At 39.2% G+C, this 12,401-nt stretch overlaps 1 protein-coding gene across 1 annotated transcript in view; it reads right to left on the bottom strand.

Moving 5' to 3' along the window:
• cped1 (cadherin-like and PC-esterase domain containing 1) overlaps positions 1 to 12,401 on the bottom strand; it is a 175,226-nt gene that overhangs the window by 99,099 nt on the left and 63,726 nt on the right. Inside the window, exons 8-13 of the mRNA XM_052030704.1 lie at positions 12,044 to 12,116; positions 7,337 to 7,504; positions 6,183 to 6,287; positions 5,389 to 5,558; positions 4,603 to 4,658; positions 3,860 to 3,889 (exon numbers count right to left, since the gene is read on the bottom strand). Coding sequence (XP_051886664.1) covers positions 3,860 to 3,889; positions 4,603 to 4,658; positions 5,389 to 5,558; positions 6,183 to 6,287; positions 7,337 to 7,504; positions 12,044 to 12,116 — 602 coding nt within the window. The remainder of the gene's footprint in view (positions 1 to 3,859; positions 3,890 to 4,602; positions 4,659 to 5,388; positions 5,559 to 6,182; positions 6,288 to 7,336; positions 7,505 to 12,043; positions 12,117 to 12,401) is intronic.

The raw sequence follows: 12,401 nt of genomic DNA, 5'->3' as shown, positions 1-12,401 counted from the left end.
ATTTGTCATACAATGTAAGAAGGGCATAATCTGCATACTGGGAGCTTGGCAAGTTCTAATGTCACTCAGTAATACTTTGATGTCTAATCACTGAATAGCATGGAATGGAAAGAATGAACCTTCTCCCCCATGAAGAATGCATGGTCAGGGAGGCAGTGGAAGGACATGACATGAAAATATTGGAAAGGGGTTAGCTAGATATTTCAGGGAGTAAATGTTAAGCTCTTGGATCCAGTCAGAGGGAGAGCAGAGCTTTTTTTTAAACCCCCACCTCATATTTTCTCATATTCTTTCTGAAATGGTTCTGTATTGCAAGACTTGAAACGGCTGTCAGCAGAAACAGTTTATTTGCCTCCTCTTTCAGGAGCTCATCATTTTGCCATAAATCTTAACCACTGTGCATGCTAGTCAAGAGACTACCATTGCAATTTTGAGAAGATGATATGCAAACTTACTTTCAACTACTGTGCTATTTATTCTTGCTAAACTTTTTGTTGAGAACTGAGGAACCATGGTTCCAATTTCACGATAAATGTCCGACATCTTTTGGTACAGACCCTTGAGATACATTCTTAGATGTTGCAATGTCAAAACTTGTTGTGGTTCAGACAGTGCAAACAGGAGGCTCATTGCAATGGCAACACTTTTAGTACTGGAGACCACAGATGTTGGAAGTTGGAGTAAAACAAAAACTAACTGCTGGAGGATCTCAGCAGATCGGGCAGCATCTGTAGAGAAAATGGATGGTCAACGTTTCAGGTCCAGATGAAGGGTCTCGACTCGAAATGTCAATGGTCCATTTCCCTCTACAGATGCTGCCCTGACCCACTGAGTTCCTCCAGCTGTTTGTATCTTGCTCCATACTCTTAGTGTTCCTGTTTAGTTGAGGATAATGAACTGGAGCAGAGAAAAGCTTTCTCAGATGTTAAATAGCAACAAAACATTATCAGCACCTGCTGACATGCTCTTCTTTATATTTACAGATCCAAGCACAATTCACTGGTAATAACTGAAGAATATGACCTTCACAAGTATCTTTTTGGCAGAAGGCAGATACAGAGTTGTCTCATTCATTAATATCAAGCTTCCAGCTTATCTGGACTATGGTGGAAAACATCAGACAGCTGTATCCTACAGAAGCAGGTGGCGGATGCCTTAGCTGGACCAAAATCAGTAATCTTCCATTAACCAGCAGGAACAGCATAACAGAATAAACAAATACTACGACTACATCTAGCTTCAATGCAATAATGTAATGAAAGGAAAATACTCCACTTTCTCAAACTGCAGCAGTTCAATCTCACAAAATCGTACAGATTTCTCATTTCTCAGGCAGCATCGGTAATAATTAAATTTGCACTGATATTTTCATGAAATAGTTCAACAACTGATTCAGCCAAATCTGCTGTCCTCCCCAATTTGAGGCATGTTGAGTATATTTGTGCAATTGACACCAGCTCAGCCAAACCTGGGTCACCACAACGGTTAGCAAATCTGTCTGTACTACTCCACAGTAGTTGGTCTTTCCTTTAGAACGCTCATTGAGTTGTGTAGGAGCAGACCCTTAGGCAGAAATGAGATCAACTATACAAAATATTGAAATACACAAAATATTGAAGGTAAATCAAGAACCTTGGTGGCCAGAAGCCCAAACTTATTAATATGGAGTCCCTGTAAGGATTTCATGAAGTAAGTAGCTTCCATTCATCCATCTTGACATACTTCCACCCAAATCTCACAAATGAAAATACAAAAAAGTACGTTCTTGATGGTTGCCATGGCACCATATTTTAATTAATACTATTTTTAGAAAAGTGTTTACTTGCTAAAATTATGTGGATTAAAAATTATCTAAATGTATTGCAAAGGCAAAGTAGCAAGGGCATACAAATATAAATGTTATACATTAGCAATGATGGAAATGTCAATGCTCCCCATCTCATATAACTGACAACAATTTCATAATTTCTGTACACATGCATCATGCAGAAATTATTCATAACATGCTTCGAGTCTCGACTCTTCACGGTCCAGCAAGAGCATGGGAGCTTGCTTTAAGTGCTCTACATTTGCAAATCCCACTTGCCAGAGGATACTGCGTCAGGTCCAAGAGCTGCAACTTCCACCAGCTACAACATGATCCCACCACCAAACACATCCTGCCCTCCCCTTTCTTCACTCTGCAGGAATCACCCTCTCTGTGACTCCCTTATCTGTTCATTCCCTCCCCCTCCCTCCCCTGGCATTCACCCCGTAACCACAAGGGGTGTAACACCTGTCTCTACACCTCCTCCCTCACCATTATCCAGGGCCTTAAACAGCCCTTCCTGGTGAGCGAGTCTTTCACATGCATATCCTCCAGTGTTATTTATTGCATTTGGTGTTCTGTTGTTACCTCCTTTAGGTCAGTGAGACGAGACGGAGACTGAGTGACCACTTTCCCAAGCACCTACACTCTGTCCGCTGAGGCCCTCTGGATCTCCCAGTGACCTCTGGACCTCCCAGTTTCCATGTTAATTCTCCTCCCCGTTCCCCCACTGCCATGTTTGTCCTCAACATCCTCCATTGCCACGATGAGACTAAAAGCAAACTAGAAGAGCACCTCATATTCCAGCTGGGCAGCCCATAACCCAGCAGATTAACATTGAATTCTCCAGCTTCCAGTAATTGCTCCCTCCTGTCCCTTTTCTCTCTCCTGATCCCACTGGTCTCCATCACCATGTCTCTTTCCACTGCCCTACCTTCTCAATCTGCCCATCACCCACACACTCCTCCCACAGGTTCCCCTCCCCCACTACTTTCATCTGCTCTCCCCACCACCATTCTTTTATTCCATGTTCCTCCTTCCCCTCCTATTAGATTCCATCATCTTCAGCCCTTTGTTACTTCCACCTATCATCCCCCAGCTTCTGGCGCTATTCTCCCCATCCCCTCCCCCATCTGCCTATCACTCCTCCTCACCTGGATCCACCTATCACCTGCCAGCACTTGCTCCACTCCTTTTATACTAGCTACCTCCCCTCTATCTTTCAGTCCAGATGAATGGTCTCGACCCAAGACCTCGACTGTCTATTTCCCTCTACAGATGCTGCCCGTTCTTTCAGCATTTTGTGTGTTGCCCAAGAGATGAAAGGATTGATTCTCCCTTTGGCATCAACAGAACAGAACTCAAGCAAGATCCTTAGGCAAGAATTTGTTAATTTAAAATATTTTTGTGATTGGCTTTAACTTTTAAACTAAAAACCTCTTTCTAATCCTCATAAGAATTTTGAATCTCTAAAATATCTAAATTAAGCCATTTATAGTGTTTGGAGTTCAAATGTTTTAGAAGTGCTTAGAAGTAATTAGAACTAAAGGTCTTTTGTTTGAATTATTTTTAAGTTCCTTTTCCTAATTAATTTATATTAATTGATTTTATGTTTAAGAAGTTTACAAATATTTTGAGTTGTACAGAAATAAGCAGATCTACAATTCTGGCTAAGTACAGGGATATGGCTTATTGAGCTATTAATACATTTTTCACATTTTATGAACAGGAATTCCCCACGTGATATCCATTGGTGGCATGCAAGGCCTTTGCAACACAAGGGGTCTTGACACAGGGAATCCTTCCAACAGTTTCTGCAAGTCCCCCAGAAGGATATCCAGAAGCCAGTTCACTCCTTTCTGTACAAAGGAGGTTGCCAGGGTGAGCTTACAGTGCTGACTGCAATCCCGCCCCATTAAATGTTCACAGATAAACATTGTTCATCAGAAAATATAATTCCCTCATTTTAGTCCCACTATCAAATAAATCTAAAAATTTGTCAATTCAATATATGTCAGTTATTGTCAATTAAACATGGGAAACACACGTTACCTGTGCTGCAATTCTTTGGTTTGTTCTGACCTGCATAAAATATTAAATATTGGTAATTAAAATGATAATTCATAAAATGTAATATTCAAATCATTAATTTTCTGTAAGTTTTTCAGTGGAAGAATAAATTCAACTCAATGCTACTTCCAGAGCCATTATTTACATGTATGGTTTTCTATACTCTTGTGATTTTGCTTTGTGATTTTTGCAATAAACTCTTGTGAAATTACTCTTGTGATTTTTGCAATAAATTAAATAAATATTTCAAAGCTGTTCTTTGAAATAAAATCACATAATTTTCATATTTCCATATGACATACAAGAAAGCCGTCTGGCTAGATTCTATACTAGCTCTGACCATTCCCATCAATGCTATTTCCTCATTTAATTTCCCCATAACCAACCTTCTCACATGCCCATTAATACCACTCTGAACCTCCCAGCAGCTACCTACACCAAGAACAATTTATAGTCACCAATTAACCGATCAATCAACACGTCTTTGCAATTTGGGAAAAAACAGAACATCTGTCAAAATCTCATGCGGTTGTAGGGACAACACACAAGCTCCACACAGACAGTGACGGAAGTCCTACTTGGGACACTGGATCTGTGAGACAGCTGCTAAACCTGTAATATCACTGATCCACCCATTTTAAAGCTCCAAAACAAAAATCAACTCCCAAATGCTAGTATGCTTTTATTTAATATATTCTTTAATTGAACATTAAAGAATGCCTTACCCATCTTATTATTGTCAATCTTTACAAATGTATGAGGTACAGTCTGAAATTGTTCCCTATTAAGACAAGATACATAACACAAGCAAATTAGTTGATGTTTCATGGAATAAAAACAAATAGCCAAACCACTCATCCTTCATATTACATATCTCCAATAATTGATAATTAGGCCCTGGTATTTAAAGACCTTGACTGAATTGATGTGACCTGGCAGTGTAGCCTTTCCCTGCTTGAGGGTAGTGAGATTGTTTCCTAGGATCAAGCTCACATGCACAAAGTATTAATTGTCAATAAACCTGATGTGAAATTGAGCACTTTAACACTGTGGTCCCTCAAAATTGGGTTCATGTCATTAAGAGAACCACACTAAAATCCCATTGTTTTCGATCTTATTCTTATACGTGTACCTAGATAGGGTTCAAACCGCTATTCAATTAGTTCCAGCAACACCAGGGAAGTGAAAAAGCCAGTGACGTTAATTTTAAACTATAACAAATGTTGGAAAGAGAAACAGACTTTCAGGTCAAAGACCCTTTCTTAGATATATCATGCAATGATCTGGCCCTGAGTTACAAATATGTAATAGCAAGAACAACACTTAAACTTTCCCTCTGTGACTTTTCCAATCCTCTTTCATCAGGAAGATTATCCCATTCTATAAATGACCCCCTCAAATACACATTACACAATATGTATTAAACCAATGTAGGATCTGGTCTTCTCAATAGTGCTTTTAAACTATTAAAATAAATAAATAATGATAGTTCAGTTTTCAGATCTTTTTACCATTTAAAATAATTCAAATTGCTCTTCAGGTGAAGAGCTTGGAACTGGTCTCGTAGCTCTGAAAGAAGCTGATGCATCCCTAGAATAGATCTTGTTCTGGATGTGTGATCAAAATTGTGATATAATGCATATAATGTCCTTTGATAGTCTGGGTTAGTGGATGGATAAAGCTGTAGGGGAAAAAACAATTATAAATTAAAAATAAATTAAATTCACATTAGTATGTTTAATTGTCATTCTAAAATTACCTTGCCCCATTTTAATTTTGAAAATACATTATTTGTGGGACAGAAATTAAAAATGGATGGGGATATCTGAACAAGTAATTGAGGTTTTGGTTACAATTCTATAAAGGGATTCAAACTTAGCAGGCCTAAATTCCTGGATCTGACTCACTGCCCAACCACATTTACTATTAATGGACGTAAAGGGCTGTATATGTTGACCCTCTGCAGCAAAGAGGTGCCCCATGAGGTGAAGCAAGTAGGCATCAGATGTTCTATCTTGAGACACTGCTGTCACATGCTTTTAAAAAAAAGAGATTTTAAAGGTCTTAGAGTCGAGTCATTGCAAGCTGCTCTCTGCCAATCTATTCATTACTTCCATTATAATCGTTCGATTCTTTTAAAGCTAAATTCTCTGACTCTAAGATGGCTTTACACTGAATCTTTCAGAAGATTAAATTACATTTAAGTATTGGGTACATTGAAAGGGACTTTTAATCTGAAAAACACCAACTTTTAATAAATCCAACATTTGGTTCCGGACAGAACCTCAAAATTCCATTTACCTACCAGTTGAAACTTCCCTTGACTCTTGAATTCCATTTGAAAATGACTAATGACAGTTACATCTCTTGCACTCAGACAAAGTTCACGCTTTTGGAACCAGCTGTTATTCTGTAATTAAAATCAACTGGTGAAGACTAGTTAACATTTAATCTAACTTGATAGCAAATAAAATACAAACAGAAAATGCTGGGAATACTCAGGTGGTCAGGCAGCATCTACAGAGAGAGAGAGCAAAGTTAGCATTTTGCACTGATGAGCTTACATCAGAAGTTTGAGATTTAACTGGTGGTAATGAAGTACAAAAGGCAGAGAAAGAGGAGAGGAACGAACAAGATGGAAGCCAGTAACAATGACAAAAGATCCAAAATACAAAAGGCAATGGGCAAAGGACATGGATGGATCATTGAGGCAATGAGGCAGTGCGCAGGGAAGAAAGAGGGTGACAGTGCCTGATTGAGGTGCAAGGGCCTTAACATGAATGGATTCCTGACTCCAGCGTACATTTTAGTAAAAGGAACATTCAGGTTTGTAAGCAAAGGTTCAACTGTGGTTCATTACCTCTGCTAGAAGGAATAGTTTCTCTCCACAAATTGGCCAAGTACTGATATTTAAAAGATTAAATAGTTTCCTTTCACTCAAAAGCCCAGTTTCCCTGTTGCAGTAGCTTTTGTTGTAACTGTTGGCAATAACAAATTAGCCCTCCTGCATTTTGAATCCTTCCAATGGTGATCAACACCATACAAGGAGTGCAAGGGTAGCCATCATCGAAAGGAAAATATCATTTGTAACTGTTATCTGATTACTGTGCCATTACACACAACTGCTGTTACTATCTCCAGCAGTTTGTTTTTTGCTCCAGAGCAAGGGAGGTCAAAGAATTTATGATCAATTTCCTTACACAGTGAAGAGACTGTGGAATATGCAGACACACGGTGTGGTTGAAGCTGACTGCACTGATGTATTTAGGGAGCCTTGATGCATACATAAAGGGGGAGATTTAGGAGGGATAATGAGGTGCGGTGGGGGGGGGGGGATGTGTGGAGAAACTCATGTGCAGTACAAACATAGGCAAAGTTCACCAGGTCAAATAGCCAATTGCTCTGCTGTTGATTTTAGCATAACAGAATAACATGATCTAAACACTTTTAAAGTCTTACCTTCGATCTGGCAGATTGATGTATATTTTCTAAAGCTTCATGTATTTCACTTACTACAGATGTGCCAGATAACAGTAGCTTGAAAGTATCTTCCAGTAGGAAGTCTTTGGTAATGCGGTCTGCAAAAGCTATGTTATCATCTGCTTCAAAGACAGGTTGTTGGTGTACCTAAGAATTAAAAGATTAGTTTATAGCTCTTACTTCAACCATCTCAAAACCTTTCACAGTACAAACAATGGTCAGATTGTGTTTAAATTATTACAATAAGAAACCAATTTACCCATTTTAAATTTCTGTCTATTTACTTACAGAAAGATCAGACTATCACACAATAAAGGCACCTGACATGTGTCATATCTGTAATCAATTTGAAAAATTCATAAGCTAGTAGCAACTTGATTAAAATGTCAACTTCTCAAACCATTCCAGAAAATGTCTACAGAACATTTGGTAGCATTTATCCAACTGAATTAATTTCTCAATTACTTTGACAATCCAATTTGTAAAGTATTTTTATGATCAACATTAAAATATTACTGAAGGCTTTGTTATCCATAACTTATTCTCAAACCTGCAAGAAATCTTCGAGCATTTTACAATTTAATAAGAGTTCCACATAACGATTTTAATGCAAGAAACTGGAAACAGTTTAAAATGTTCCTGTATTTACATCAATAACACGCTGGTAGATTTAAGCCCATAGGCTTTAGCCTGAAATGTAGGGCATGATTAAAACTTCTGTAGTTTCAGTGAGTTTCTTTGCAATTGTTTTTTATATTTTGCTCTCTGAAACCTGCATTATAATTAAATTGCTGGCTGTTTCAGTATTGGATTTTAGGGCTATGCAGCTGGCAGAGTCTTCACATGGGTGTAGCTCTGTTCTGCATAATAATGGGGCAGCAATAGCAGAGGGGGAGGTACTGACAGTGGACCCCAACGATAGAAGAAAACAGCCTTGTTGCTATTACAGTACCAGCAGCAACACATTTGTGTTTGCTTTGTTATGAATTCAATATTCCACCATAAGCAAACACATGCACAGGAACCTTAGCCAAGAATTTCCATTGGCAAATTAATATAGAAACCAGTGTACATAAAACAGTACAGCACGGGAACAGGCCTTTCGAACCACAATGTTGTGCCAGACTCATGTTGTACCACCTAATCCCATCTGCCTGCACATGATCCATGTCCCTCCATTCTCTGCATATTCATGTGCCTATCTAAGAGCTTCTTAAATGCCTCCATCATATCTGCCTCCACCACCACCCCTGGCAGCATGTTCCACCACTCTCTATGCAAAAAACTTGCCCCACACAGCTCCTTTGAACTTTCCCCTCTCACCTTAAATGGATGCCATCTAGTATCAGATATTTCTACCCTGGGAAAAAGATACTTGCCATCTATCTGTGTCTCTCATAATTTTATAAACTTCTATCAGGTATCTGAGGTATTTTGGCTTAAATGGGAAAAATTCATATTTTGGCCATAACAGCGGTTTCAGCTGAAAACCTAACTTAGAGCACAATAATAACAACATTTAAAAGACACTTGCACAGGTACATGGATAAGAAAAGGTTTAGAGGAATATGGCCTAAATGTAGGCAAATGGGACTAGCTTAAATGGGCATCTTGGTCAGCATGGATGAGTTGGGCCAAAGGGCCTGTTTCCCTGCTGTATTACTCTATGACTAATAAAAAACATTGAAAAAAAATCAAAGAAACTGCAGATGCTGGAAATAAGAAATAGAAACAGAAAATATAGGAAATGTTCAGCAGGTCAGACAGCATCTGTGAAAGAGAAGCAGAGTTAATGTTTCAAGCTGAAGACACCTTGTTAGAAATGAGAAGGGTCTTTGCCCTGAAGCATTAACTTTGTTTCCTTTGTACCGATGTTGCCTGACCCATTGAGTGTTTCCAACATTTTCTGTTTTAATAATAAGAAAAACATATGGATGCAATTTATAACCGTATACGTAATGCATACCCATTTATACTTGATTCTTTAAACCCAAACCACTTTTGGATGGTTCACATATGCAAGATGATACCAGGCTATTTTTAACGTGTGGCCTGGCCTTAAACTCAAGCCCAATGTCCCAAGTCAGGAAATTAAAACTCACTTGATCTTGGGTCTCCTGTGCTCTGCTGGCCTCTAGTGGATATTTTTGTATATTTTATTGTGTAAGTAAGGATGTTATTATATAATATATTACTTAATGATGGCATGCAAGCCATGATCCAAACCAAACAATGAAGCCAATCTAAGTGAAGAGCAGTGTCAAACCAGACTGCATCATGAACATAATACTTTTTCAGTAATTCTTGCCACAAGACTGCATCTCAATTCCCACAAAATTCTTGGAAGAATTAGGCAAACATTCAGAATATTTTCTAAGCAGGTCCTTGGGATCAAGGATGTTTAGCTCCCACTCTGGTTTTATGGGTTCTGAGGGACTGATAAGGCTAATGTGGGAGTCACAGACCCTTCCATAGACGTGACAGGTAGTCTTGATGAGGTGGGTGGGGTGGTAGGCGCTTTCTGCCACTTACACAGGGCTTCTATGTGCTCCCCATACAATACCAAATGCTCCTGCACTATGTTGAACAGTTATGGGCCAGGCAGTCCCAAGAGCCAAAGGGCATGTTACATTTTTTCCAAGAAGGCTTTCAGCATGTTCATGAGAATTGGTCCATGTTGTCGAGGATCTTGCTTGGAACCTTTATTGAGAGAGCAGTATTTTACAGCAGGGTTAAGGTGTTAGAGTACCATTCCCTCATGAATGTGAAGTACAAAGCCCCTCCTCTCATATACTACAGTGAATAACTCAATGATGCCTTGAAGTGGAGCCTCTGAGCAGATGCAAAAGCAAGCTTGCACTTTCTTCTGAGAAGCAGATAGGAAACAAATCCCTGGATGGGGCCCCACTCATTGTTCTCACCCCAGCCAATGGGATAGGCAGTTAAAAATTCCTAAATAGTTTCTCCACTTCTGTATAATAACACTGACCTGTGTCATCTGGCTCACTTGATCAAAACCCACCACAGGCGGGCATATTTCTGAATGATTCATATGAATAGGAATCCTGTTGTGCAATTAGGACCCCAGCTCTTAACACAAAATTGAGGAACCCCATTGGTAAGACTTTGTGGGACTGGTCTCTCACAGCCATTGACTCTATATGCTGTCCTGGTCCAACCATGTAGACACCACGGCCAAGAAAGCTCAGCAGTGACTCTGCTTTCTCAGGATGCTAAAGAAATTTGGTATGTCCCGTCGACCCTTACCAATTTTTATCGATGCACCATAGAAAGCATCCTATCTGGATGCATCATGGCTTGGTATAGCAACTGCTCTTCCTGTGACCACAAGAAACTGCAGAGAATTGTGGACACAGTTCAGCACATCATGGACACCAGCCTCCCCTCCATGGGCTCCGTCCATACTTCTTGCTGCCTCGGTAAAGCAGCCGGCATTATCACAGACTCCACACATTCACTCTTCTCCCCTCTCCCATCGGGCAGAAGATACAAAAGCCTGAAAACATGTACCACCAGACTTAAGGACAGCTTCTATCCTGCTTCTTATCCATTATAAAACTATTGAACTACCAACCCTAGTACAATAAGGTGGACTCCTGACCTCACAAACTACCTCGTCATGACCTTGCAACTTATCGTCTACCTGCACTGTATTTTTTTCTGCAGCTGTTACACTTTATTCTGCATTCTGTTATTGTTTTACCTTGTACTACTTCGATGCACTGTGTAATGAATTGACCTGTACGAATGGTATGCAAGACAAGTTTTTCACTGTACCTTGGTACATATGACAATAATAAACCAATTCCAATATTTTAATTGAATCAATGGTAGGCAATTGGATCATAGGCTCTCTCTGGCCTTGTGCTATTTACATTGTCTTTAACTTTTTGGCACATTGTTTTTGTTAGCCTCAGTGCCAGTCTTTCTGCTTCTAATGGTTTTCTTGAATACCAGTTTGATTTGGATGAACTCAATTGTGCAGCAAGAGGAGCAGCTGCAGGGTTTACTGAATGATGAGCGAGGGTAGGTTTTCTCACTCTCTCTCCAGTGTGGAACATAGAGCTACATAAGTTATCTGTCCCAAATGCACCACAGAATCCTAACTCACTCATTTTTAACCACATTTATTAGCTCCTGCCAATTTTGCCCCAACTGACATGACATACATTGAGGCCCATCAATTAGTGCCCAGGATCTCCCTGGGTCTGTGTTAACAATTCTTTCCCATGTTTGCTTAGAATAGTAGTTGAGTGATGGGACTCTCACAGCAGCTTCACAAAGTCCAGACCCTGCTGTCCATAATTAGAATTCGCTTGAATACTTCAATTGTAGTCTTATGTTCTTGTTAGCATGAAGAGCAATGATAATTGACAACAAGTTTGTCCCATTGGAATCACTCTGCATTTGTGAACATTTACTGTAGAATATATTGAGTGGATCACCCAAATTCTAAAGAGAATTTCATTATGCAACTTTAAACAGAACATCAAATGAACATGATTTCTGAATTCTTAAGCCCCAAGTTGGCCCCAGTACTGTAGAATCCAATTCATTCAATTGTACTTTTGGACACTTCCTCCAAATTTCATAACTTTCCTCTATCCTCCCATGGAAAAAACATAATTTAAATATTAAGAAGACTTGAGATAAAATTATTCTTACCTCAACAATCATTGGATAGACAGATGTACCAAAGCTAAGATCAAAGGCCAATAGCTGAAAACATGAACAACATCTGAGAAAAATAAATTAACATCAGTATGTTTAAGCATCATAGAAAATTAACACGTGAACAATACAAAAGGTCTATCATTCTATACTTGAAGCCAATTTTGGACAACCAAATTTCTTTTCTTAAATTACAAAATTGGTTATTGACTTTGGGGAAATTTTCAACATGGGCACAGACAATCTAGTGTTTATGGATCACTCACCAGTTGTATCAGGGAAACTTTGGGCAGGTTTTGTAAAGGGACAACAGTTCCCAACCAAGGGCTTTCTGTCTATATCTGAACTTCTG

Source organism: Pristis pectinata, chromosome 15 (genome assembly GCF_009764475.1).
Source record: "Pristis pectinata isolate sPriPec2 chromosome 15, sPriPec2.1.pri, whole genome shotgun sequence".
NCBI lineage: Eukaryota > Metazoa > Chordata > Chondrichthyes > Rhinopristiformes > Pristidae > Pristis > Pristis pectinata.
This window is presented reverse-complemented; position numbering and strand designations above follow the sequence as displayed.